At 41.3% G+C, this 27,974-nt stretch overlaps 2 protein-coding genes across 6 annotated transcripts in view; one reads left to right on the top strand and one right to left on the bottom strand.

Moving 5' to 3' along the window:
• The window catches only part of TXNRD2 (thioredoxin reductase 2), a 33,681-nt gene extending 32,712 nt beyond the window's left edge, over nucleotides 1–969 (bottom strand). Inside the window, exon 1 of the mRNA XM_084297379.1 lies at nucleotides 886–969. Coding sequence (XP_084153505.1) covers nucleotides 886–961 — 76 coding nt within the window. The 5' untranslated portion in view covers nucleotides 962–969. The remainder of the gene's footprint in view (nucleotides 1–885) is intronic.
• On the top strand, nucleotides 176–27,974 carry COMT (catechol-O-methyltransferase). 5 transcript variants are annotated; one of them, XM_084297382.1, is made up of 5 exons: nucleotides 176–308; nucleotides 19,397–19,679; nucleotides 21,439–21,632; nucleotides 23,687–23,818; nucleotides 26,256–27,974. In XM_084297382.1, the coding sequence occupies exons 2-5, from the start codon at nucleotides 19,397–19,399 to the stop codon at nucleotides 26,433–26,435; spliced, it is 789 nt and encodes a 262-aa protein (XP_084153508.1). In that variant the 5' UTR covers nucleotides 176–308; the 3' UTR covers nucleotides 26,436–27,974. The 5 variants fall into 5 exon arrangements, with proteins under 5 accessions (XP_084153508.1, XP_084153509.1, XP_084153510.1 ...); XM_084297383.1 differs by lacking the exon at nucleotides 176–308 and adding an exon at nucleotides 631–771; XM_084297384.1 differs by lacking the exon at nucleotides 176–308 and adding an exon at nucleotides 8,481–8,575.

Genomic DNA, 27,974 nt, shown 5'->3' with positions numbered 1-27,974 from the left:
GGAAATAAAGCAATCCAACAGTGGAAAATAATTACATTTTACACAATGTCCTGCGAAGCAATTCCTGCGTACTTTGACAGCTGCAGCTGGAGCCTGGTACGGGCCTTCCCTTCCTGTATTACCGCAGCAGTTTCTACCCCTACATTTCTCAGCAGTCACCTTATCGCTCTCGAAAGCTTCAGCTGCAACTCAGGACTTGCAGAGGCGTGGTGAAGCTGAGGGCAGCTGGCCCCTTCTGCCACCTCGGGCTCCCCACAGCTCAGCCCATTCTAACGGAGCGGCTTGGAGGCGGTGGAAGAAATGCCAAGGTGAGAGAGAACTATCTGAGCGAGGGCAGGAGGGCTTCCAAAGAGCTGCCAGCGGCTCGGGGAGGGCAGCCAAGCCCACAGCAGCCTCGAAGCCCCTAAGCCGCTGTGTGCTGAGCGCAGGGTGGGGACCGCTGTCGGCGGTGCAGCCCCCCGGGGACGGCTGGCAGCCCCCCGTCACGGCGGGGTCAGCCTAAAGCAAAGCCCTGGCGCTCTCTTGTGCCGCCTCGGGACCTCCCCAACAAACCGCAGCGCAGGGGGCAGGCGGCCTCGCCTGCTTCACAGCCACCTGCGCCCGCAGGGCTCCCAGAAGGACCTCCCTCAGCAGGACGGCAGCCGGGGGGCGGCTCCGGCAGCCCCTGAGGATGGCAGCAGCCCGCCAGCCGCCCCGGCCGGGCCGCTGAGGGCGCAGAGCGGCGCCTCAGGGGTGCGGCGACGGCCCCGGCTGTCGGCAGCAGCCCCTCAGGTAAGGCGCTCGCGGGCCTCTCGTGCCTCACACCGGGCAGCGAGGGGAGCGGAGCGGAGCGGGCCGCCCGCTGCCCGCCGCGAGAACCGAGGCAGAGGCGCGGCCGCCCCGTACCTGAGAGGGCTCGCGCCGTACGGCACAGCCCCGCCGCTCCCGGGAGACGCCGCCGCCTCCACCACAGCGCCGCCATGCTGTACGGCAACGCTAGGCGGCAACGGGCCGCCCCGCCGCGCCGCGCCAGGACCCCGCGGAGGCGGCCGAGCAGCGCCTGAGCGGAGGGCGCTGATGGCGGTGCCCTGGCGAGCATCCCTGAGGGGAGACCGCTGCTCCCCTACCCGTGGGGCGCCCGCTCTGCTCGCCCCCGAGCTCCGGCTTCTTCAGCCGCTGCGAGAGCTGCAGTTTTTTTTTTTTTTTTTTTTTTTTTTTAGCAGGTGGTCACCGGCTCCAGTTAGAGTTAAAATCGAACTTTTTTGGAAAGGGGGGAAAAAAAACACACAGTGCTTTTCTTGCCTGGCTTGCCGTTAACATAAAGCTGCAGAGGGGGGTCAGGGAAGGTTTTTAAGGAAGGAAGAGGAACACAGCTGCCCAGAATCGTTACTGATACCCAAAGTCCTGTTTTCTCCTCTGAATCTGCACATCCCTTTGTAGCAGACATGAGGGGTGCGTGATGTCAGAACCCCTTCCACAGGTGCCTCAGGTGCTGTACACAGACAAAACCCCCTGAGAAAGCAGTGTGAATAAAGTCCTTCCTTCCCACGAGGCATTACAGTCAAGTTGTCGTGTTGGCTCAGGTTCCTGTGACTGAAGTGCTTCCAGCGTTGTGAGCAGGAGCAAGGGACTCCTGGCTGACCTCAGCCAAAATGGTGGGGCTGGGCCCACGCCACGTGTCAGTGAGGGAGACCAGCACCAACAGCTTTAGTGCAAGGTTTAACAGCGACAGGGCAAATGTCCACACAGCACAGCCTGTCGGAGCACCACCAAGACTTCGCAGGCTTTGGATGACCCTTTTGGTGCCCCACATCTTCTGTTGGTTAAACAGGGGTGAAACTGCTGACCTGCTTCAGATTGGAGTTATTAATGCTTGTAATGTATTTTGACAGCCCAAGGTAAAAGGTTTCATAGTAGGTGTTGAGCAAAACCATACCACAGGGAACAACGTTGTTCTCTGTCAGAAGTGTTGGCTGTTGGTCTTTACTGCAGCATAGTAGTAACCCTACCTGCTGCTGTACAAAGTGAATCGCATATAATAAATATCACCACGGTCAAATCAATTTAGGACAAAGAATCAGCTCCTTCTTCTTAGGGAGAAGGAGCTGGTGACAGAAAACAGTTCTAGGCAGTCCTGTTCAGCTGGCTTTGGAGTAAGGGCTTGTCTCACAAGGGGGCAGCATCTAACCATTTTGTACCAGAAACATCCATCTGATCAGTAGTCCAGGGGAAGTGGCAGTAAATGCTCAAAAGAAACTTTTTGCATAACTAGTATCACCTCCTAGTATAGGTCAGATAATTATATTTTTTTCCTCTCAGTTAATGTTTGCAAATACATGAAACGGGAGTTACTAACAGTCGATGAGTTGTCCAGTATCACTGCTGGAAATAAAAGGCTGAAAACCTTGTATTCTACAGCAGTACAATCAATAAATCACTAAAGATACTCCTTACCCACTGCAACAGCAGTAGAAAGACATGAGTAGAACACACTGAGACCTATACATGAAAAAAAACCTCGAGCATATTCAGATGCTAATCACTTATGCTCTTCAGGTATGTGCATGCAAAGTTGTTTTAGCTGTTCAGTTTAGCCACTATGCTGAATTGAATCAGGCAGTGTTGGGCATATGCTCTTCACAGAGCATTTAGTTCAGCGGTAGTAGAATCAAGGGTAGAATTAAATAATCTCAAAGACACAGCAAATTTATGTGAAGAAATGTTCCAGCAGCATTATGTTATCTTGTTATTAAGAAAAGGCCTTAGATGTGGCAAAGCTGTTGATATAAAACACTACCTTAAACAGCAATATCAGTGGCAATTTAGGAAAGAATTGCCAATAAATTCGGAATAGTGCTTCTAAACTGTTTAAGGAGAGGACTTGGCCAAATGCCCTGTGTAACAGCCACATCATATACTAGCATTCCTTTCATTCCTGGCTGCTTTTTATTATTTTAAAGCTCAGAATCTGTATGAACTGCAGCCTACACAGCGGTGGTGAGTTTCTAGCTTTTTTAGATGTTTATCTTTTCCCAAGCACGCCCGCTCTTTTCTATTTTGAATGTGAGTCAGTTGCTGCCACTTGGCACCTTAAGCCATCTAGGAAGCTATCCATAGCTGCTGCTGGCAGGCTGCGCAAAGCTGGGGTGAAGCCCTCCGGCTGGATCTCACAGCTCATGATAAAGCACCGTGGAGTTCCACAGGCAAAGGTTTACTCATCAGCACTGCTGTCTTCAAAAGAAAGAACAAAGTTTGTGTAATGCCACTCTGCTTGTTCTTGAACATTCTCACAAGTATGATCACTGAGATCAAAAAGGGCAAATATCAGCCGCGGTGAGTAGGTTTTGCCCATGATCACAGTATCAGGTAGTAGAGCAGCCACAGATACCTGCTGCAGTCAGCACTGTGTCTGTGCAGTCAGTGTGTCTGCACTACACTTCAAAAGCCTGTCTCAGGGACCAGAAACAGGTTCTGGTCCTCGGGTATGGTTTCAAATGTATATTTGGCTCATCTCTTACAGTGTTCTATCCTATCCTGTCCTATTCTATCCATTATTTTGTGGTTATCATTAAGCTGATCAGAATAACTAGTGTTATACATATTTTATGTGTATTAATATATGTATAAAGAAAGCAAGCATGAAGTCCTTTAGTGACAAATACATTTTTGTATAAGGAAACATTTACACAAAGTATTGTGTTTCTGCAATGAAACAGTATTTTTTAGATACTTGGGTTTTAAAAAAACCTCTTAGAAGATAGCTGTCAGACTGAACATCTTAGTTCTGTGGATTTGTATCAGTTGTAGCTAGCAATATTTAAAGTCGTAAATTAATTTCATACATTAGAATCATAGACTATCCTGAGCTGGATGTGGTTTTGTTTATTTCCTGGGGGATATTTATTTGGTGTTCTGTAAACAGTGCAGTATTAAGAGGGCAAAGGAAATGCCAAGGTGATATGTTTCATAAATGTCTATAAATCCAGTCAACAATAATATGAGTTTTGGAGGCCATTAATTGGTTCTGTTAACAGGCAGACTTTCTGCTTTTGAATTTATTGTAAGGAAAACTTGAAATTTTCTTCTTAATTTTTCTTCATTAGAAGTAACTTTTGTTACATTCATCAATGGTTTATTTAAGTTCTTCCTCATGAAGAGTAAGTGAAAACAACCAGAATAAAACACCTTTCTGTTTAATACTTTAGAAATTCTGACTTTTCAAGCGCTTTTTGTCTGTTCTGTTTTTCTTGGCATGGATTGCTTTATGTTTAATGTTCCTGGATTAGGGACCTGGCAGGGTGGGGAAAAGTGAGAGGTGTCAGGAAGATACCATCTTTGAAAGTCATCACATTGTTTCTTTCTTAGTGGGTGGGGTGAGAAATGAGTTAAATCAGAGGCTGCATTTTGTGGTGTGACCTAATTAATCATTTATGGTAGTGTCAATGAACTATACTGGATCACTGAACTAAGAGGTCTCCACAGTGAGGTAGGACTTTCTCGTTTCATTCCATCTCTCTTGTGATTACTTTTACCCTATTTTTTTTTCTAGTTGTTCCTCTGCTAGTGTGTGACATGGTGTCCCTATCATTAATGAAGAAAGGGGAGGGAAAGAAAAGCACCATGGAAGAAAGGCATGGCACGTGGTTAAGACAGAAATCAATATCATGACAGGCCCTGGCAATTGAGAGAATTGCCTGCCAGAGCTACAAAAAAGGCATAATCTATGGTAGCAGAGGAGAGGAGGGGTGGTTAACTGTTCCTAGACTTTTTCCAAAGCAAGTTAGAACCTTTTCACAAATCATGGATAGTATTCTTGCATGGGGGTTTATGCTGACAAGTGAGGACACTTGCTTGAAGACAGATCCTGGGTAAACAATAGATGTATTTTTACCTCTGTTACAAGGCTTCTTACCTGGCTTCTGTAGCAAGTGTTTTCCAATATTACTTTTAGTTGGATGTTGCTTTACACTGGCATGAATGAGTCTGTGACTGTTTGCTTACAACCAAACTCTGGCGTACCTGAAAATAGAAAAGCCTTCTGTATTTTAGATATCTTTCACTGAGATTCTGCTTCTAAGAGTTTTGACAAATCAGTCTTTAAATAGTTACAAGTTAAATTTGTAAAGGAAGAAAATGACTAATTTTGGTTTATGAGATATCAAAGTGGAGATCAGATTTCCATGTGAAGTCTACAAAGGTTACAAAATTGTGTTAACATGGGACTAATATCACGTCCATTAGTTAATATTTTTTTTTCAATGTAAGGCCTGAAAATATGTCTACATTACAACTACATTAAGAAGAAAGCTAAGAAAAGCATCCACATCACAGAATTACTCTAAATAAGGTCATAATTTAAATTACATCTTAAAATGCTATTCTAAAAGTAAAATAGCTGTTTTAATATACATGTATGCTAAGCACCCCAAAAAGACATCTTGTCACAAAGAATCTATCCTTCAGCTAACAGTATTACCTCTGCTGGAAATATTTGTGCATAGATATATAAACCAGAAAAATAGTTAAACATTTCAGCTTTGTTGCTCTTTTACCCCTTTGTTTTCTTTTTTATTATTATTATTTTCAGAAATTTGTCTGAGAGTAAGACTCGTTTTTCAGAAATTCATCTCTGCCATTTTTTTTCGTTCCTTCTCTAACCCTACAGAATCTTATGCTCATAGTTTGTCCTAAACAACTGATTATGAGTGACAAAAAACAGCAAGAAGAAATAAAGCTTTAAGTAACACAAATTCTTGATTTCATTCAAATGCTTTAAGGTATATTAAGAAATGTGTGGAGAAAATACAGATATATGATAGACTTAACAGAACTCCAAAGTTTTCATGAGGAGTTTCAAAGTCATTGAGAGCACGAAGTGTTTCCAGTCCACGTGGTAACCCTTTAAGATACACAGTAAACGCAAAGTAGCCTAACTGCGTGTAGTTTCTGTTAAATTCTAGACTGTAACTTTGCTGGCCCTTGTTCTTCTCTATTATCTGTTTCTTATTTTAGATATCTCCAGGCAGTTTCCTGATTCATACGAGTAGTGCTTCCTTTCTCAAAATTTCTCTTTTGCATGTTTCTCAGCAAGAGAAACTAATTTGACTGTGGAAAACAGCAAATGCACATAAAAGCAAATCCCTCCTGCTATTCTGAAAATGCAAGCTCAAAAGAATTTTCTTCCGCTCAGTGTTTCACATGATCTGTGGGGTTTATGATGTGCTAGCTCCCCTGTCTTCTTTTGTTTAGGCTTTTAAAAAGTCTTTGGCCAGGGTTGTTAGAAGCAGGGAATGCCATTTGTTGTTATGCCAGCCATGGATTTACTGGGAAAGCTTTAGCTCTGTGCTGTGCAGAGTGGGGATAATGCTGCCACACCGCATCTTGTGATCGCAGCTGTGTAGCCTCCGTTTGAGACTGGGAGCAGTGTTCTGGAGCAAGTCTGGTCAAGTTTGTGCAGACAGCTCAGAGCTCAGTGCTGTCACTGTCTGAGCAAGTCAGTCTGAACCAGCCAGTTATTCCTACCTGCTGCCATTAATGCAGCTCAGACAAAAAGCTCAGACATCTGGGTCTACATTTTTGCATAGAGATGCCCTGTGAATGAAATATCCTACTGCTCTACAATACCAAATCCACCTTTTAAGATCTTGTCCCTACAGTTGTCTGTGGCAAAAAGGTAAATTACAGAAAGGCATAAACCAATGTTTAATCAGCCTCTCAAAGAAATTTCTCTTACATAAAAAATTATCCTGTAATAACCTATTACAAGATTTCTACTTCCAATTTGCTGCTACTTGGAAGCAACTTAACTGACATTATCACACAGTTTGGGTGGTTTAACTGAACCTATAGCTTTACCTGGTTTTGCAGTTATTGCCATTCACAATTTTTTCTTACGTAATGGAGTATCTAGACAAGATAAAGGGTTACTTTTGCAGGCGTAGCGTTTATCATGCAAGTAAACAGTTGTGGGCAGGCAGAAGCAAGTTTGCTCCTCCCATGCTCCTAGCCTGAAGAATATGATTCAGCTCAAAACTAGAACTTTTAAAGTGTTGTCATGGGACGCTGCTCGGTCTGGTAAGTCTTGGCACTGGTTTATTCTGCTAAGCAGAGCATGGGCTGATACCACCCACCAGTTCCCAACCATCGCTGTTTAACTGCAAGGACATCTCCAAATAACAACTTCCTGATTACTGGACTAGGTCAGTGCATAGAGTAAGTTTTACTGTTTTAAGTTCTTGTCACCACAGCCCCACAGTTAAAGAAATTCTCAGTTAAGATTAACTGTGGGTGGCATCAGGGATTGTGCAGGGGCAACCTGTCATGTTTTTTGAACTAGCTTTTGGCCAGGCAGGAAATTACTGTTGGTGGAGCTAGAGAATGCTATTGCTTTCTTCATTCTTTGTTCTGCTAGATGTTTAGATTATAAGAAAATATTTGTTGAGCTAAAGCTCTGTTATATGTGGGAAGGATACTTCAAAGTTATTCTGTATTGACATTGGGCACTGTGCTATATTGCAGGGTCCTAATCGTGTTTTGTTTAGAGTTACTAGAAACACTTTCATCCTCACTTACCTCCTTTTCATACAATTCTTTGTTCACTTCATCCACTTCATATTTTTATTCTTTTCTTGTCATGCTCTGAGGCAGCCCCCCTAATACTTCCAAGGACCTCCTCCCTCATATGACAAAACCTGGTCTTAGTTCTTCATTTCCAGTTGCTGCTGTGTTTTATAGAAATCCTTTCTTTGAATCCTTTAAATATTTTCTAGGCTAGAGCTTCAAAAACTCACCGACTAGGTCTGAGCTTAAAGTAAATACAGCAGAGAACTATTATAATGTTGTGTTTGGTTTCTTTTTTCTTTTTTTTTCTTTTTTTCTCTTTTATGGTGTAATCTATTTGCAGCTTGATTACGTTGTTTCCACCTTGAAGGTGACAAGATAGACAGTAAAGCCAAAACCAAAATTTATTGGAATAAGCCTCTTCTTTTATCATACAGCTGTTAGTTGGATTTTTTTTTTCAAGAAGAAGCTATAGAAATTCAAATATGCTATTTATAATGTAGCTGTTGTTAAGCAATTTGCTATACATATCTCCACTCACCTCCCTCCAGCAGCACTCTAAATTTAACCCACATGCTTAGGTCTTGTTTCTACAACTTCTGCCCTGGCCGTACATGCCACGTCTGAGCTGAAAAAAAAACTAAATCCCTTGGGCCAAATTCATTCCTGGAGTTGCTTGATTGAACACAGTGCATTTACACTGAGCACAGATTTGGCTCATACCTGACTTTGTCAGCATTCACTGTGCTGTAACTAAGTAACAAGAACACTGTCATTAGGGGACAGACAAATAGCTTTCTTTAAGGTTATTAGAGCACTGAGCACCTTTAAGGAGGGCAGAAATCTGTGAAAGGAGGAGTTGGGGAAAAGGACACCGCTCCTTTTAGAGTCCGTGTAACAGAACCGATAAGCTATTCCTCTGATGTGATTGAACGTGACTGAATACTGCAGGCTCTTGGACTCTTATTCTACAAAGCCCACATCACAGCAGCACAGGAAAAGATTGGAGGGAACAGCTTCTGCTGTACCGAGAAAGGTACATATTTATATTTTTCTGTTTCTCAGACTTGACATGATTTGCTGTGTTAGATAATGCCGCAATTTTAAACCGTGCCGAATACGAAAGAAGCAATGTTTTCCACATTTTGACTGGTACTCATTGTCAGGAAGCCAGTCTGTGGGCAGTTACAGCTTTCACAGAGAAAGAATAGGACATATTTGTGTGGAAGGCATTTCTACTGCATTGTAAACCTTGACAGCTGAAAGAAGTGAGATGAGATAACCCCAACTAAATTGGAAAAGTAATTTATGGCTATAAGTATGCTAGAATTTGGTACTCATTTGTACTCAAGAAAAAGCTGAATGCAAGTCAAGCTTCAGTTTATTCATATTTGACTATGAATAGCTGCTTTTATAAATGTGTGGCTGCAGCTGTATTTTATGGGGATTTAAATTTTCAATAGGGAGTTCTGCAACAGCAAAATGTCTGTGAAGAAGTATAATGACAAAAGCTAGTATGCTAGCCCTGTTGCTGCTTATAGAGTATCTTTCTGATGTCCTTTATGGACATCCCTTATCTTCTGTTCTTTAAAAAAACAAACTCATATTTACGTGTATTGTCAACAGCAGGTCAGATTGGTGATCTTTATAAACAACCTGTGCTTCATCTCTGCACTTAAGCTTACTTTTTTCTGCTTGGAGGCATGGACTCCCCTAACAAAGCCCTCGGATTCCAAACCTCATGTATTTGCACAGCACTGCAGTATTTAAATGAGAAAGAAAAATTACCTGATTTACAGCTTTAGTTTGCATAAGTGGAAAAAGAGCTTAACCACATTAACACAGCAAACAATTTACTTGTCATTCAAGTTTAACAGTACTTCTTAGCAGCCTGGAGCTGGTATCATGTTTATCTGCCAGTCCCACACTTTCAGCATTCCTTCAGGATCACTGGAATTGGAACTGACAAGGAATTTTCTGAAAAAACATGATTCTGGCAGTGGTCATTGAAACCAAATCTTATTGTGTGAGGCCATCCATACCAGTTTCACTAAAACTCTCTCAGGAGGGATTTCTCAGAAGGCAATTTCTAGCTGAAGTATGAGAAACTCTGTGCTCATTCCAGCTACTTTTTTTTCTGGGGCTATTTACTCAAGATTGGAGACCAAGGTCCCATGTCCTCCTCTGTGAGGCTGCCATGGGAACGCAGTGCTTTGGTTACCTGCTGTGCTGTGGTGGATCCCATCATGCCTGGCCTGTTAGAGTTGTTCACTTTGATGGATATAAACCTTCATTTCAGCAGCGATTTCCTTCCTATTCTCTTAGATCCCTCAGTGGGTGTCCTCGGTACCAGGTTTCCGTCATTCATTCTCCCTGGCCCGAAGAGCAGCTTGTGCAGAGCAGAAAGCTGTGCTAGTAGAGAGACAGATTTACACTGGATTAGCTGGTAGCCTTGGAAGCAGGACAGGACCGTGCAGTAGGGATTTGGGACACCGAGGATTCAGCCCTTGGTCCGTGTGATACAAGGAGAGAACACAAAATAGGGCTGTCACAGGTGGTTATGCTGAAGTCAACTAGCCATTTTGGTCTTTCCTCTTTCAGCCCTTTCTCCATTTGAGGGTGGGGGGTCAGAATCATTCAAAAGGAGCTCGTTTCACCCCCTGGGCAATGTGAAAACCTCAGCTTGAAAAACTTTCTCCAGGCCAGCTCACACTGTGCTGACAGAGCAGAGCACTTTGTTCTTTCAGGAGTCCACTGCCTCCCAGGTGGGATTTGTACAACCCAACCAGCTTCAAACGCGGGGAGAAATAGTACAAACACAGCTAGCACTCGGGAGCGGGAATAGGGACTGTCAGAAAAAAAACGCTTCCTAGGGGTACTTGAATGGAGATCATTCCTGAAAAGTAAAGTGCTTTTCTTAGCCTAGAAGAATTCCCTCGCCCCAGACTTTGGCATTAATTGCGCACTGTGTTCATTAGGCCAGTCTGAATCAGAATTCTACAGCTCCTTGTGGGGCTCCTGCTGGGTGGAGATGAGTGAGGCCAGTTTGTTCTGAACCCCACTCTGTTTTATGGGGCCAATAACCATTACATAAACCTTGTCCTTTGGGTGATAGTACTGACTACCATTCAGACAATAGCTACTGTAAAGGAAGTTTTAAGTGCATACTAATTATCCTAATTGAAATCTTTCCAGGGAGAATGGAGTTAAACACTCTCATGAAGCTTAGCTGATGGGGTCTCTGGTAGGCAATAGACACTTTTCTGTTCTTTTCCTTTCATTCAGTAACAAGAAACTTCTATTTGTTTCCTTTCAATCTCTCCTGAGATTGAAAGGAAAAAACAACAACAACCAAAAAACAAAGAAACAAACAAAAAAAAAAACACAGAACACCAGAGGACCAGGGAAAAAAAATAATCAGAACTTTGCATTTATAGAAGTCTGAATTTTTGTAGTCACAGTAGTGAAGCTAAATTGGAGTAGCTTGAAAAAGCCTAGGGAGAGAGAAATTTAGATTTCATGCAAGAAATACTTAGTGAAAAATTATATAAAGTCTGTTCAGCTTGTTTTCATGATGTCAGTGGAAAATCTGAATGTTGAATGCCCAGACTAAGTTTCCATTGAAATACAAGCTATTCACATTTGGCAATATGCTGATTATTCTTCACAGTGTTGCACTCAATTGAAAATACATGACACTGAAAGAATAAGAGGTAAAAAGAATATTTTTTTTGACCTTTAAAAGTCCTAAAATATGAAGCTGTTGAATTGCGTTGCCTACAGCAACAGGGTACAACATGTTTGGCAGAAGTTAGTTTAGGCTTTCTGATGAAAATACTTTGCCTTCGTGCTCTGGGAAAAGATCAAGAAAAGCAAAATGTCACAAAACATAAATTGCTTCAGTCAAGAGAGCACAGGACAGAGTCAGAAATTCCTGTCCCTGTCATGGCCCAGCACAGATCTCTCTGACCTACCGTGGGGTATCAGATTTTTTCTTAAACAGATTTTCTTGAAATGTGCCAACTCTTCTGCACTGTTTTTTCAATGCTTCTTAAACAGCTAATATATCTTCACTAATATGCAAATCCTCCGTGTACTTTAGTGCATTAGCTATTTAAAGGCATAATTTCAGCAAAAGTGTTTAAAAGATTTGAATTCAAACCTCCTGAAAAATGTTTTCAACCCTTTTCTAAAGACAGGGAGTACTTCTACCTCTTTGACAAAGGTGTGTGTGGAGGGGTTAATCTGTTAATTTGTATGGCCTTAGTAGAAAAGCTCTGGGAAACTGTTATTACATTTTCTTTGCAGACTTAGCAGCAGTGTCTCAGCAAGTTCGGGCCCCAGTGCCCCCAGGCACTCTACTACTGTCGTCCATTTCTATTACCATCAACATCACTGGACTGATGGAGAGATTCTTCTGTGAAAAGAGGTTGAAGGGTATAACTTTACCAAGCACTCCCCATTCACCATGTTACGTGAGCTAATAAAACCTAAATTAGAGTCTGAACCCTTTGGTATGAGAATGCAAAAGTACTGTCTGGATGCTTGGAGACTGGTAATAAACTCTTGAACAACCAACTCGTACTTGGCAGTTAGATCAAATGTATGCAAAATTATAGCAATGTTGGATGTAACATCATCTTTCCGCAGACGCCTGATTTGTCAGTGGGCTGAAATCACTTAAGCAAGGTGTTTGAAGCCCTCTTTGTTTCTACATTTCCCCTGTTTTTCATAAACTCAAGAACAGCAATGTCACGTAGGTGTTTGCTACTTTGGTATCCCAGAATGAATCTGTCTACTTAACAGAGATAAAATCACTTTGTTCTTCCTTGGGTGTTATCCATATATCCATAGCACAGACTTTTCTGACAAAGATGAATTCGGCTTCACAGCACCTTGAAAGTTACAGAAGTCGTGGTAACGTTAACTTACTCATGGCAGCAAAGGTGTAGGTAAGACAATTCACACAAGATCAGATCAGGAAACTATTGCCAAAATGAGATTCAAAGCTAAAACCCCTGACTCAGGATCACAACATTTACTCTCACGGCAGTCCTGGAGAATGGTAGTTTAATGTACGTGCTGGACATGCTCTTTGTAGAAGAGACTTTTGTGATTATGTTCAGGACTTCATTTTCAGTACAAAGCAAAGCAGTATCAGTTTATCCTATAAATATGCTTGTAGGATATCATTCACCTTGATAAGAAAAATATTCTATCCAAGTTTTCAACTTCCCAAGTATTTTTAATACCTGCCAGCTCTTATTTCTGCATCTCATCTCTGTAGGAAATGAGTTCTTGTTAATTATTCATAATATAATGAAATGAGCTGCAGACTAGTTAAATAATCAAATTCGATACTTTCTTAATCCACTAAGTGTAATGCTCATTAAGGCACATGTCCTTATTAAAACTCAAGTATATAAATGTGCTTATTTTCAATATGTTTATTCTTCTCAGTAAATATATATATATATATATTTAGCAGAGGGAGGTTGTTTCAGAATGTGAGAGAGAAACAGCAGCAATCAGTAATTTAGATCAAATCCCCATACACCTTGCTCTAGCACTCTTAAGAAGACTTAATGCAGTTTTTATTGAACACTAAGAAAAAACTTCAGTTTGAATTCACCATGTTACCTAGACTTACCTGAAAAATTGATGTTACCAAGTGTTCTAACCCTTATTTTTTTCACTTCAAGGAATAATAAGACCAAACAGTTTTTAACAGTGCTTGGAAAAACTTACCAGAAGGACTGATGAATAGTATCACTGAAAGGCCCTTGTAATCTGTGGTGAAATGGCAGGAGTCACCTGTGCAAAAATGTACATGTGTAGAATATGATGTATTGTTTTGTGCTCCATCACACAGGTATTTTTATATTTTTAGAAAAATTGGCGATCCTATAATAGTGGTGGGGGTAGGAATCCTGTAACTTAATTATTGCCACAATAATAGATCCTTAAGTCTGAGCGAGTCTCCTGAGAATTCTTTTATACCCTTTGGAATGACTTAAGCATACTACTGTCAAGACAGGTAAGGCAGGGAAACAGATTCCCACAATTTTTGTTTGCTTCTTTCTTTTATTTTTATTGTATTTTTTTTTTGTTTGTTTCCAAATCCCTGTAATCTGAAACAGAGGAATTCCCATTTAAATGCTGATACTTTGATTACAGTTTGCATTGGGGAAGAACTACTGAACTACTTTGAGTTATAATTTGGCCTCATGAAGCCCAACAGAAAGAGTAAGATTAGTTGCAGAAGAAAATAATCCAGTGCCTTAGAAAGACTTGCCAGTAGTTTGACAGGTTTAGGCATGAATTTTTTATATGTTTTCTTTTAAACTCTGTCTTACTAAAAACAGATTTAGTTAAAAGTATTACTCATCCCTTTCTGTAACGTTATCCATTCACTTTTCCGTTTATTTCCTTCCTCACTTTCACATTTTTCAAAGGGAAGGGTCATATTATCAGGACATTTGTAATGCACAGAAGACGTTGCAGTGCTAACCTGTGCATTTGGAACCTCACTGATTAATAAAAGCGACTGTCTTGTAATAAGTGGTAATGGGAAGCTTGACGGTGCACAAGTTCAGTTTTATTGCATATTTAATGAATCCCATGAATCCACATTAAAGTTAAAATTACAGTTGCATTTTCTACAGCTGTCATAAGACTGTCTCTTATGTAGTGGTAGCTTGAAATTGGTAGAATTATGCACTTAATTTTCATATCAAATATTTTCCAGCTAGGCATACGAAAGCAATTACCTATTTTGATACATTTTTTCCCCCTCTTCCTGGTGCATGACCATCACTGATGCATCTTGCCTTTGGCAGGCTACTTTTACAGTTTACTGCCATCACTAAATTTATTTTTACATCCAAGAAGACAGAAATTAAAGGAAGAACCACCTTGAAAAAAGAAGCAGTGTTCAAAAAAAAAAGAAAAAAAAAAAAAAGAAAGGAACCAGGAACCAGATTAGTCTGGAAAGTTTTTTTTCAGTATAATTGCCTCCTAAAGGAGGTTTTGTTAAGAACAACTGAAATTGACAATTTTAGAAGGTGCTGGGATGTTGTATAGTAATTAAAATCAAACAAAGAAAAACAAAATAATAACTGAGAAATACTCCTTGATACAGCAAAACAAGTGAACTGGTCTAACAGAAGAAAAAAAGAGTATGTACTGAATAGGTTGTTGCTGCCAGTGAGTGTTTAAGGATCTGTGGAGGTAGGTGGGCTCTGCTGTTATGTCTAGTAGCATCAACTAAGGGATTCAGAAGTCCAAAGATCTGACTGATGCACTGTAAGAAATGGATCCTCCTGATCATAGGAATAGTTCCTGATCATAGGAATGGCCAAGGTGAATTACCTCCTTACTTTAGTTTTAGATCTAAAATCATCCCTAAATTATAAACATTTGGGTTTCCATTTATTGGCTTTTTTTGTCTACTTGACAAATACCAGACAAAGTTTACACACAACTCTGTGCTAACAGCCACTCACCAGTCTAGATCCATTATGACATGAAGAGAAATGCAGGTCTGTATTTTGCTCTCCAGGAGGATCCTTGGGTGAACTAGAAGCAGTAAGATTTCATAGCTGAAGATAAAAAAAAATATTTTGTGGGTGGCCCAGCAGAACCAGCAGTTGTTGCCCTTAGAGACAAGCTGAAAAGACTGTTAACCGAATCATATTTTTGAGTGAGAAATGGCTAGAAGAGACAGAAGGCAATGGCTCACTGTGTGATTCAGAAGTATATCCCGAATTACCACTTTTTGTCAAGCTACTTGCTTCTTGGTATCAGGATGTCACACTACAATACCTGCTAAGGGTGGCAGCAGCCTAAATACAACCTATGCCTTTGAAAACATGTCATATATCTGTAAAATGAGTTGTCTTGCTCTACACCACTAAGTTCACTCTCTTAAAACAACAACATCTTTAAGAAAATACTGCTGTCCAAGTAAGCATGAAAGTGAAGCGTTCAAGATCAGATAAAGTTACTAAAAATCAGCAGGCCTAATCCAAGCTGAGTGTTTTCTCTGTACTGGGTAACAGAGATGTGTTATGAAATAGCATTTCACAGCCTACAGATGATGAAGAAGCTGCCCTTCAGTAATACATGGGCTTTTGAGCATGTGATGTTCTGTAATTCTGGTGTATAAAACCTGTATCAGTGCGGGAAAATAAGACAAAGGAAATCTGGTTTGCTGACTTACCCTGTTGCATGCCTGGGAAGCAATATGAAAGTGGACAGATTTTTACCTTCAAACAGGTCCTTTTTGTTAAGGTTTTAATACCAAACTGGAACAAACACCACCAACAACTAAAAAAAAAAATCCAACAAAGAAAACCAACTCTTCACGCTCTGTTCTCTGTCCACGAAAAGAAAGCCTGAGTATTCCTGCAGGACAGAGAACAGGGCTAAGTTAGCCTACAGACACGCTCTTTCCCTCACCAAATGGTTTTATATCTATACTTGGCAGTAATGGAGTTACTCACAAGACACCACCTAGTTCATTCTATACCTATCCAGTTTTGCTGCCTGACATCTTTGAAGGACAGCCCCAAATCTACTGGCAGAATCTCCAGTGCCAAAGCAACAGCCTTTGGCAGGTTGTACTCAGAGGATGCCCGAATGTCCATTGTATCCAGGGAATTATGTCTGGCAATAAGCTGAAATGGGTGCAAACACCCAGTTCAATTCTAGAGGGACCTGAGTACAGTTGGACTGCCACCAGGTGGGCTGGTGGTATCAGGGCTTCCCTTGTCCAGAGTCAGGAAGGTTCGATGGCAGCAGTAAATGGTTTCTGGGCTCCACATGTATGGTTCTGAATAATTCTCTCTCAACCGTCAGTAATCCCAATCCACCAACAATGGCCATACAGTCAAGTCGCGAAAGTCATACAAAGATAAGCTAAGTGAAGTTAGAGATTTTTTTCTATTAAACCAGTGACATTTTCATAACCCAACCCAAATCTCTAGAGGACAGGTCATATGGAAGGAACATCTTCATGTAGGACTGGAATGGCCGTAGTATCACAGAATAGCCTGAGTTGGAAGGGATGAAATATAATTGAATCCAACTTCTGGCTCCACTCAGGACCACCCAAAAATCAGACCGCATGTCAGAGAGCATTGTCCAAACGCTCTTTGAACTCCAGCAGGCTTGGGGCCGTGACCACGTCCCTGAGGAGCCTGTCCCAGTGCCTGACCACCCTCTGGGTGCAGAACCTTTCCCTAACCCCCAGCCTGACCCTCCCCTGTCCCAGCTCCATGCCGTTCCCTCGGGTCCTGTCGCTGTCCCCAGAGAGCAGAGCTCAGCGCCTGCCCCTCCGCTCCCTGTGAGGGAGCTGCAGGCCGCCATGAGGCCTCCCCTCGGCCTGCTCTGTGTGGGCTGAGCAAACCAAGGGACCTCAGCTGCTCCTCACACGTCTTGTCCTCCAGAGCCTTCAGCATCTTTGTAGCCCTGTTCTTCCTGAGCAGTCCTATCTGGAAGGCACAGGACAGTTAGGACTTCTAAGTCAGCAGAAGTACTACTGCCTAGAAGGGAAGAAGAAAAACTAACATCTAGGCCTTCATGATCCTGCTAAGGTCAAGAAACAGGTGCTTATTAGCTAGGAAACAAAATTTGGAATGCCAAAGAAACAAGATTTTCATGCACTAATGATGCTGGTGAGCCCTGAAAAGAAGTGTCAGGTCAGTCTGCAAAAAAAGCATTACAAAGGAAAGTATTAGCATTGGTGACTGTTTGTTAGAAATAGACTTTTAACTGCTCCAAGGAAATTATACTTGCTGTGCCACTAAGATAAGTAGATGGGTGAACAAACATCAGCTGCACTGTAGGTTGAGCATGTCTCCATGGCAACTCAGTCATCTTCTGAACTCGAAATGTGTTCTGCATGGTGATTCAAAATTCAGGGAGATGCTGCAGATTTTTCCCATGGGTGATGTGTGTGCCAGGTCCCACTGCAGAACAGAGGTCTGACCACCCATAAAATTTAGGACTTTCCTGGGACAATTTTTGGGGAAACAAACAAAGAAAGGAAGCAAGAATAGGTAGGAATAGATCTAGGGGAATACTTGGTTAGTCGTGTAGCCCCTTTACGTCTGGTCTTGGCAATTTAGGCAAAAATTTTGAGGATGTTGTAGCTCCAGTTGCAGCAATGGTTCTGCTGAATGTTCCACCAGGTAGGTGCAACATTAATACAATTACAAGTGGAAGCTGTTAACCATCTTTGGCAAGCTGGAAGAGGAAGAGTCCGTAGAGAGAAGTAGAGACTACAAAGTGTTGAGTGTCACATTCTTTAAAAATAACAGTTTAAAAAACACTGCGGCTCAAGCCAGCATGCTGCGGTTAAGAAATAGTTTCTGAGTCCTTTAGACCTGTGCTCACATGCCAAATCAGACTTCAAGAACAAATGAACTTGGCATTCATTCATCCTAATGCGAACTGCAGTGCATTCCAACCTGTGCTGCCCTCCCAGTAAAAAACTGTCAGCCCCTGCTTGTGGGCAGCAGTGGTGGAAACGTGGTGCTCTAAGGGACATCAGCAGAGACGAGCTGTGTTTTGGGATGGATGAGAGGAATTCCTCATGCAGAGAAGCCTCAGGTGACTCACGACCGTTAGTTTGGCACTCTTTCAAAGGCTAAATCAATACCTTAATTTTAAGAACCCTTACTTACCACATCTTTTGTGCTGTGACTCCTGCATGGAAATAAATGCACCTTTCTTTATACTGGCTTGTCTGAAATCCATCAGAGTAAATGGCTTTGATAGGATTTATTGCTTGAGCTGTACAGGGTGACATGCATCCCATCTGCTGAGCTTTACATTCAGATGCCCTGAACTCACAGAGATGAACAGAAACTCGCACACATGACCCATGCTGTGCAAACATAGGCACTGGCAGCTGACACTAAATTTCAGGGGAAGAATAGGCACAACTCCATCAGATAATTTGAGCTGGCCCATCGGAGTAATACAATGTTCCCTTCTGTTACATTTCTCAAATTGCATGAACCTGGGCTCTTCTCTGGTTCAGGGATTTAGCTTTACATTTTTTTATAACTAGTGCGAAAACTTCCCCGCTTTTAAACAAAAAAACATCTTTTGTTCTCAAAAGTGTCAGATTGATGGTTCGTGTCAAAAGGTTTATGAGCAAGAAAGAGGCTACCATCTTCTGTGAACCGTTCCACCTGGGTACCTCTGTTGCAGGCTGTCAGAGGAGGGAGGCAGCTCAAGTCCTTCTGAAACGTCCAGCTCAGCTTCTCTGCAGAGCATGCCAGAAGGGCAGGCACCAGCAAAGGGGGTCTGCATGCCACGGAGTAACTTGACCTGCAGTCTGATTTCAAACAGAATGGTGCCTAACACTGTCCAGCTTCTGCTGATGCTTTGTTCAAAATTAAAGGGTGAAAAGTTCCATGTTTTCTTACCAAGGCTCAGAAGTTTCCCAGTGTTCAAAAATGAGTAGAGTGAGATCGCATGCAGAGTCTAATTAAGATTTTGAATCCTTTGAAGACAGTTAGAACAGATTTGATGCTGAGAGGCTCCTTGTGCAGTGGCATGCTTGGAGCCAGGACTGAGCAGCTGTGTGGGGGAAGGGACCAGAGCATTAAATAAAGCTACTTGTTGACTGCCTGTAAAATTGGCTTCTAAAGGGAGTGCCACAGAGCACCATCCATTATCGAGTGACAGAGTCGTGTTCAGCTTCTCTGTACAATATCATAATTAAACTGTGTGTGTTGCTGTTCGGGATGGTGGGTTGTGGGTGATTCAGATTAATATTTACAAAAAACAATAGCTCTCTCCTGGGCCACCTTAACTCTGGGCTGTTTTTTCTCTTTCCTTCCAGATGCTGGAGAGCTCTTCAGTCCCTTTGTTCATTGTCTTCGTCCTGCTTTTCATTTTGCTGCTCTCTGTGGTGATCATCAGGAGAAACGGCACTGCTGCCCTTATCTGGAATGAAATAATCCGGGAGAAAATAACCAATTTCATCATGAACCAGAGCAAAGAACAGAGGATTTTAAATTTTGTGCTACAGAATGCAGTCCGAGGGGACCCCTGTAGCGTGATAGATGCTATAGATACGTACTGCTCCCAGAAAGAGTGGGCCATGAATGTGGGCAATGAGAAAGGTAATTGCAGCGGGGATCAGCACTTGAAAGATCCTTCAAGACTAGTAGATTATCGGACATTTTATTGTATTCACGTGGTCACTCCCATCTGCTGGGAGGGAAAAAAAAATCACATCTATAACACCCTTGTGGTCAGCAGAGTAGTTCTGTAAACAGTAATAAACGCTTGTGCAGATGTCTTTGAGGGGGAGGATCTAGTGAGTAATCCAGGAAGTCACAGGATCAAATCTAGTTTTGTGTGGTGCGTGCAAGTGTCTAAGCAGAGGGTGACAAGTTATGGGAAAGAAATCTATGGTTGTGTTGTGTCTTAGTTCCCATACAGAGTGGCCTTGAGGAATAACTCCTTACATCAAGGACTTTTAGATCCTTAATGGAAAGATACTGAATATGAAAAAAAAAAAAAAAAAAAAAAAAAAGAAAACAAGCAATCATGGGAAGTATTTTAAACTATATGAACTTTGTATCTACAAGTATAAATTACAAGTTACTGTTGAAGGGAAAGATCCTACCCATGTAATACACAAAAGCAGCTATCAGGTCTTTTTGCTACTAGGCAAGTAAATTATCTTATTCTTGTCTACTAAAGGAAACTGCAGGGAAATGAGAGTCTGTTCAAAAAACTGTAATGGCAAAATGTTAACACATTCCCTTATGAATTAGACACAGAAGTACCTCTTACTGGGAAATTACAGGGAAATTTAGCTTAGCCTGGGATTAATGCACCTAATGAAGTACAACTACAAGCACTGTAATAAAAATGCTTCTCTGTCATGGGTACATTTTTTGAAACTAGCTTCTCTGCATACCAGTTGGGGGTAGTTAGGGCAACAGAACAGTAGGTAACAGTTGAGTAGGAAATCCTAAAACTCTAACCTTTGACCATTTTTAATAATTTCACTCTAATTTTTCTCTAACAAATGAACTTTCCTCAGAAGAGCCATCACAGTTAATACATCTTTAGTTCTGAAGATTTCTAGAAGAACTACATGATCTCAAGATGCAAGCATTATCTTCAGACAATGCATAAACAAACGACACCTAGGAAAATTCACATAATGAAATGTGTGCATGTCCTGAGCAAGTCCATGGCTCTGAGTAAAATCCCTTCAGATACTTTTTAAGATTAGCTATCTAGTTTCTAAGCATATAAGTAAAAGGAGACAGCTTTGTAACAATTAAATTCCCTTTTTTTCAGGAATAGATATAGTACACTGTCACTCACTTTTGAGAGTATTTTTTGTTAACAAAACAGTTCATCAGGTGAATTCAAATACTTTGCAACCTATAATTAGACTTGTCTTTTTCCCTTTAGACACATATTTAGACTGAGACATTTTGTATCAGACTTCTGCATGTAGCATTGCAACAAAATACCAGCACTTAGAAGTCAGGATTTATGTATTTCGCAAACATCTCCAGTTTCTGCAATAAGTTATTGGAAAAACACATTGCATTTTTCCCTTGTAACACTATAAATATTTTAGTTAACTCAGGCACTTCTTAGCTCATAAATATTTAAATTGTGAAACTAAGGAAGATTTTTTTTAGTTGAAAGTGTGCCTTTTGAATCTTGGAATGTCCCTGATCAACTTAATCACAGACAAGCCAATTTGCAAACGAAACAGTATGTAATTTGACATCAACCCTTATATTTTGAATGTCCCGAGCACCTGAGCACATAGACTTTGCAAGTTTCTCATCACTAATTTACCCCTCAGCATGCAAACTAGTTTAAGTTAACCTGTTTTCATTTTTTCAGGTTTAATTCTAGACAAGACAGTGGAAGAGATCAATCCATCAGTTGCACTGGAGCTAGGAACATACTGCGGCTACTCAGCAGTCAGGATTGCTCGGCTCCTGAAAGCAGGCGCTCGTCTTCTCACTGTGGAGTTCAACCCAGAATTTGCTGCTATAGCTAAACAGATGATTGAGTTTGCTGGAGTACAAGATAAGGTAAATACCATTTTTCTCAGAAAGCAATACATGGAGAATGGGACTTTATGCACAGAAGCAACAGTAATAGGTTGAAATTTGTTATTCTACTTGTCAAGCAAGTGTAGCACTGTGTCTGGGAACAAGCAGAGTAACCTTCAGGCTAGATCACAGGGAAAGCTATCATTGTCCATACGGAAGACCAAAGTTGTCATCTCTTTTGCATGGTGGAATTGAGCTAGATGTGTGAGCACCAGTCAAAGGCCCAGGTATGATGCAGACCCAGCTGGGGGTCAGAGTTAGGGTTAGAGTCTTGGGCTTGTCAAGGCTTGTCAAGACTATTCACTGGTTATTGCAATAGACACTATTTGCTGAGAGCTATTTTCAAAGCTCATGGTGACTCTAAGAATATGGACCTGAAAGGAGGCTCCTGAGTCAGTTATTTCATTTATTATAGTCACAGGACATCAGCACACCCAGTTCTTTCCATAAAATTAGCAACCACATTGCAAAACTGGCAAAATTTACTGCCATTACTGAACTACTAGACAACACAACTTCACAGGCAACTCCTCCTGATAATCAGGAACCTTTCTATGATTTCTACCCCACATTTATTCATAGACATTTTGTTTTCCTTTACTTGTGCATCGACAGCTCTTATTAATTAAACTAGCTCTGTGCCCAATTAGTCCCTCTTACAGAAGCAGGACTTCACAACATTACCTCCCAAAAGCTAGAGTATTGTTTTTTTTGTGTGTAAACTAAAACATTCAGGTCTGTGAATACTGATTACTGAATACAAAAGAAAATTGAAGTATAATTTGTTACAGAATCTCACAGAGGAGAGTTGCATTATGTGCAACAGACTTCAGATAAGATGTATTTGCTCAAATCTAGTAAGTCACAATATACATATCTAAATTTTGTACAGTGCAAGGTGTCTCTGCTCCCCAGACAGTTGGCTGAGCTGCAGGTATTTTCAGTCTATAATCTGTCTCAGCCCAGAGCAGACATCTACAGCAGGTCAGGTCTCTTGCCTGAGAAGTGCCTCTCTACTGACTAGCCAACTCACTTCAACACAGATAAAACTTGAAGAACCAAATCCCACCACGAAGTCTTCAAATGTGTTTCTTAACTTTTTGATGAGAACCTGAAGTAACAGTGACATCTAAAATTGCATTTCTCGCATCTGATTTAATCTCCTGATCAGCTGTGAGTCATAGACCAGACAGATTTCTTTTCTACTTTCCTCCTGTACTTACAGAATATGGCACTTGCTTAACAAGTCAGTGTGTAGCAGCTTTTTGCAGTTTAACAGTACTTACGCCATTAAACCTATAAGTGAGATGTAATAGACTCTGTCCTGCCTTGTCTACCGGCCATATCAATTTGACATATAGCAGCTTCCAGCTGTATTCTAAAGTAACCTGTAGCTTTTTCTGCTTCCCTTTGGACTACTTATTTAAACTGAGGTACAACTACAAAAATAATATAAGTTCTGTTTTCAACAGAAGATTCCCTTGTTTCCACTAAAAATCATTATCCAACAGAAGCAACAGACCACTTTTTTTTTTAATAGTAATAGAGAAGAAAAATATTTTGCAACACATGTGGATTGATTCCTCAAAAAAGAAAAGCCCACATGATCCAAATGTATCAGATCAACTAAGGCTATACTGAACTATAAAAGGATCACTGATGTCTTGCCATGATTTAAAATAAGATAGGGGCATATTAACACCAGTGACAGGACCCGCGGGAATGGGGTTAAGCTGAGGCAGGGGAAATTTAGGCTTGACATCAGGAGGGGGTTCTTCACAGAGAGGGTGGTTGCACACTGGAACAGGCTCCCCAGGGAAGTGGTCACTGCACCGAGCCTGTCTGAATTTAAGAAAAGATTGGACTGTGCACTTAGTCACATGGTCTGAACTTTTGGGTAGACCTGTGCGGTGTCAGGAGTTGGACTTGATGATCCTTAAGGGTCCCTTCCAACTCAGGATATTCTATGATTCTATGATTCTATATGACTTTTCTCTATGGCTCACAATTCATCAGGTAGATTTGCTTTTCAGGTAACACTCATAGAAGGACCTTCAGAGGAAATTATCCCTCAGCTGAAGAAAAAATATGAAGTGGATACTCTGGATTTTGTCTTTGTGGACCACTGGAAAGATAGATACACACCAGACACCATCCTGCTTCAGGTCAGTTTGCACAATTTGTCTTAAAATAGTAAATACCTAGATGTCTGTGAGGCCTTCCTCTAACGGAAGAACCTCATCCTCTGTAAAATGAAGAATGGCAGCCAAAATAACAACCTTACGAAAAAAAAGAGGATTTGGGGACAGGATCCCAAACTTTTATCTGGGACAACTACCCACAGTACACAGCTCAGGACTTGGCAAATAGCGTTAAGCCATTTTGTTTACTGAACAAACAGGTCTGCAGTAGAAATCCCAGCTGCAGGAGAGCAGGGTTTGGGTGTTACACCCACTGGAATATCTGCATGGTCACTGAACTGGAAAACTTGACCCAAAAACATCCTGGTCCTGGGAGCAGGTGAGACTCAGGACCTGCATATCTCAGCTCCACCTATACCTCTCTGATTTCCTTTTACTTTTCAGTATCCCTTTTTCTGCCTGTGTTTGCTATGCAAGCAAAGCCTTTTGATGAAATCAAATTTTGGTAGCGCAGCTGGGTATCATCTTTCTGGGAGCCTTTACTCCACATAATTAACTAGCTGTAAAGCAACCTTTAGAAGAGTGCAGGCTGCCCCAGTCAAGCACTTGCTGGAGAAGTGCTGTCAAACTATCTCCAGCCCTAAATGTGGAAAAAATTGTGTTAATTTCTTCCCAACTCCCCTTAACAGTTACTGCTAGCATTACAAAACAAGTTGTCCGTAACAGCAGTAGGCAGTGATGGGGTAGCACTGGAAGTGAGTTAACTATATTCTAGAGGAAGGGAAGATAATTTCCAGTGTTAACCGAGATTCACAGCATTTGTATCTATTAACACAGCATACAGATATTCTCCTCACTTTGATACTGCAGACTGATAAAACTTCTTAGTACTGCTTATTTGCATGGAAGTGCCATTTTGCAATTATTTTCTTCACAAATAAATCCACTTTTTTTGAGACTGCCTCTTACATTGAAAGCCCACCATCTACTTCCTGACCCCAGCTTGAGGCCTATAACAATATTTTCTCATCCAGGCTCTCCTGTTTTTTAACTTCACCCCTGTCCTGATAGCGGTTTCAAACTTGGGGTTCAAATTTCCAGTATTGAATTTACACAGAAGTAGCTGAAGAAAATGTTCCCTGCCTGTTATGTGTATCCAGAGAATGTTTTCTTTTATACTGGCTGTGTAAGGATGACTGAGCTCTTTCCATGGGAAGAGATATCTGTACCCTTATCAGAGCTTAACCTTCACAACACAACCAAAACAAACATGTAGCTTAGCTCCAAGTTTGTGGTTAGTCTGATGCAACTGTGACACAAAGTTGCTTTGCTTAAAATCTTACAAAATTCAGAGGAGAAAGATAACAGGAGTCCCCATGCTTTCTCAGATGTTAAAACTTGCAAGTTTGGTATGTATTTTGAATGGTCCAGACAGCATTCCTCTTCGTGCACGTCTAGAAAAGCCTGACACAAACTGTCTGAAATCCTTGTGACCAGTGGGAAACACAGCATGTTGTCACTTCCAAGCTTCTGTAACTTGCACAATAGAAACAGACCACAGGATATTTGCCAAAAAATCACTTCTGTGTGCTGACTGATGTTCAGTCACCAGAGGCGTGAGCAGTAAGCTGAACAGCTGAACAGCCTCAGCAGCACACTCATCAGCAGGACTTATCTGGTGGGAATAATGCTGGGAATGACAAAACCCACCATGTTCCAGCTACGACTGCTGCCTGCTACCACAGGGTAATAATGGGCCTGATAAAACTCAAAATTCCTTTTCTAAAAGAGCTGGTTAGCTCAGATAAGCAACTTCTAGTGGACAAAATTACCAGTAAAAATTAGGTTTGTAGGTTTGCTGAGGATAAACATTGAATTTGAAGTGACTATTGCAAGATAATAATGCCTTGTGGAAATCTGTCAGCTATCTTCTCGTGCACAAACTCTGCTTCATGCCCAGCTCCTGAACAAAGCAGCATAAAGTTATACAAGATAAAAGGAAAACAAGTTCAGAAAGTCATTTATTCAGTTAGTGGTTCTGAGACAAGCCAAAGCAGACTGGTACATGCCAATCTCTTGGGTGACCGTAAGAGCTACTACAACATTTTAATGTATTAAATAAAAGTGGAAACAATATGAACAGCACGGTTGGAAACAATATGAGCAAACTGCACTCCTCCACTGCACTTGATTTGTTATTTCAGAACCTGAATGACCTAATACGTTATCAGCATCTCTGTGTTCCACCGACTGTGTTAACAGAGAAAGTCAGCATGTTAAACATGGCAACAAAGGACTGGATAGAGTTTTTCAGCTTTTCCCATGTCTATTCTTCCATTTCAAAGTACAATGGGTTTTGGGATGCAGGCACTTGAATACGATATGATTAAGAGAAAAGCATGTTACATTCAGGCCAATGTCCACTTAACAGCCACCATGAAGCAATTTTTCTTCTTTCTAGGAATGCAGCTTGCTGAGAAAGGGCTCAGTTCTTCTGGCCGACAACATCATCGTCCCAGGAGCTCCAGAATTTGTTAACTATATCCGCAACAACCCCCGTTTCCAATGCACTAACTACCCATCTCATCTGGAATATATGAAAGTGCAGGATGCTATGGAAAAGGCTGTGTTTTTGGGATAGAGAGCCATTAATACTCAACCTTTGGTTCCAATAACATAAATGCGACTGCACAAGTGAATTGTATATGCTTTAAATTTTGCCTTTTTCTTTTCTTCTTTTGGAGACTGTAATTAAAACAAATTCTAGAGGAGATCACTTTAGATCAGGTGGAAACCAAGATCTGAAGTAAGTAGGGTAACTGCTTCAAGGCTGTTACACATTGCTCAGCAAACTCAAGGTAACGCAAATTGCCTTGCCTTGACCAACACATTGTCAAAACATAATCCATTACTTAGAGCTCGAACCCAAACAACCACAGTTTGGGGTTAGGGCATGGTGGAAAAGGTCACTCAATTTTTGAAAACTTGTGTCCCAAAGCTAAACTGACTAATCACTGTCCAGAGTGAAAAAAGCATGCACATTGCAAGGAGAGCACATCAGGAGTACTGATTCTGCTAAATTGTTAGCATGCCACTTCAAGCACTGAAAGTTCCTACAGTGATGTCAGATGCATTTTTTCATTGTTACTGCACGAGTTAATTATCTCTATGCTGGAGAAAAGGGTATGTACTGAAAGAAGAAAGACCCATGCAGTGATAAGAAAACGTATCAGAACTTTGCACAGGACAAGGAAACAAATTTGTTAATCTGCATGTGCCGAGGTAGAGAAAATTGAAGAAGTAAACAGATTAAAGTAAATGCAGTGACAGATAACAAAAGCAACAGGTTCTTTCTAACAGAATACCAAAACAACAGTCACTGAGATCTTGAGAAAATATTGTTTGTCCCTTTATTATGCTTACTTATCCCCTTATTATAGAGTGTATACATAGTGTATGCTTTTTAGAGGCAGGGCAAGTTGCTTACTCTAAAGTGCTGTGTATGTTTAAGAAACAAAAATAAAAACCAGAAAGAATGGGTTTTTATCAGGTGGGTCCTGGTTAACCTGATTGTTGTACTTATAACTCTGGAATACCCACTGGTATTTTCTGCCATGTTTACTGTGATTATATAATGAAGCAATGGTTGCATTTATAAATAAAATCCAAAAAATAACAGAGCAGGCAAGTGACTTCCTTTCTTTCCCACGGATTCTGCACTGCAGATTTCCATCCCTGGAACAACCACAGAAAGACCCAACAGCTGAAAAGTGGGGATAAATGTTTCCTTGTCTTTTCCACCAGGCATTACTTCAAACAGGTTATCAGCTTCTTCCTTTTATAGACCAGACCACCTTACTGAAGTGGCATATCTGCCCTGGCCTCGATGAATTCATCTTGAGGATACCAACAATGACCATCATAGAAAATTGCTCCACATTATAAAAGAAAAATGTAATAGGCTATGGTGACACAGTTCAAAAGTGGACCAGGAAAACCACGGTGACCCAGCTGGCTTGTAACATGTGCATTTCACAGGGATAAGAGAAGATATTATCAGGGTTTCTTTAACAATTTAAACTCAGTCACAGTTGGGAAAGACAAGATTTTCTATGCAGGATTGGATCATACAGAAGCAGCCTCTCACGATTCTGTTGCGCTGCTAAGGAGCAGTCTTTGT

The sequence above is a fragment of the Netta rufina genome (genome assembly GCF_964035555.1).
Source record: "Netta rufina genome assembly, chromosome: 17".
NCBI classification, from domain to species: domain Eukaryota; kingdom Metazoa; phylum Chordata; class Aves; order Anseriformes; family Anatidae; genus Netta; species Netta rufina.
This window is presented reverse-complemented; position numbering and strand designations above follow the sequence as displayed.

Coding starts and splice junctions, on each gene's coding strand:
- COMT (XM_084297381.1), top strand. CDS start 18,121: ATGAGAGGAATTCCTCATGCAGAGAAGCCTCAG. Junction 19,680..21,438: donor GAATGTGGGCAATGAGAAAG/GTAATTGCAGCG, acceptor TCATTTTTTCAG/GTTTAATTCTAGACAAGACA. Junction 21,633..23,686: donor TTGCTGGAGTACAAGATAAG/GTAAATACCATT, acceptor TTTGCTTTTCAG/GTAACACTCATAGAAGGACC.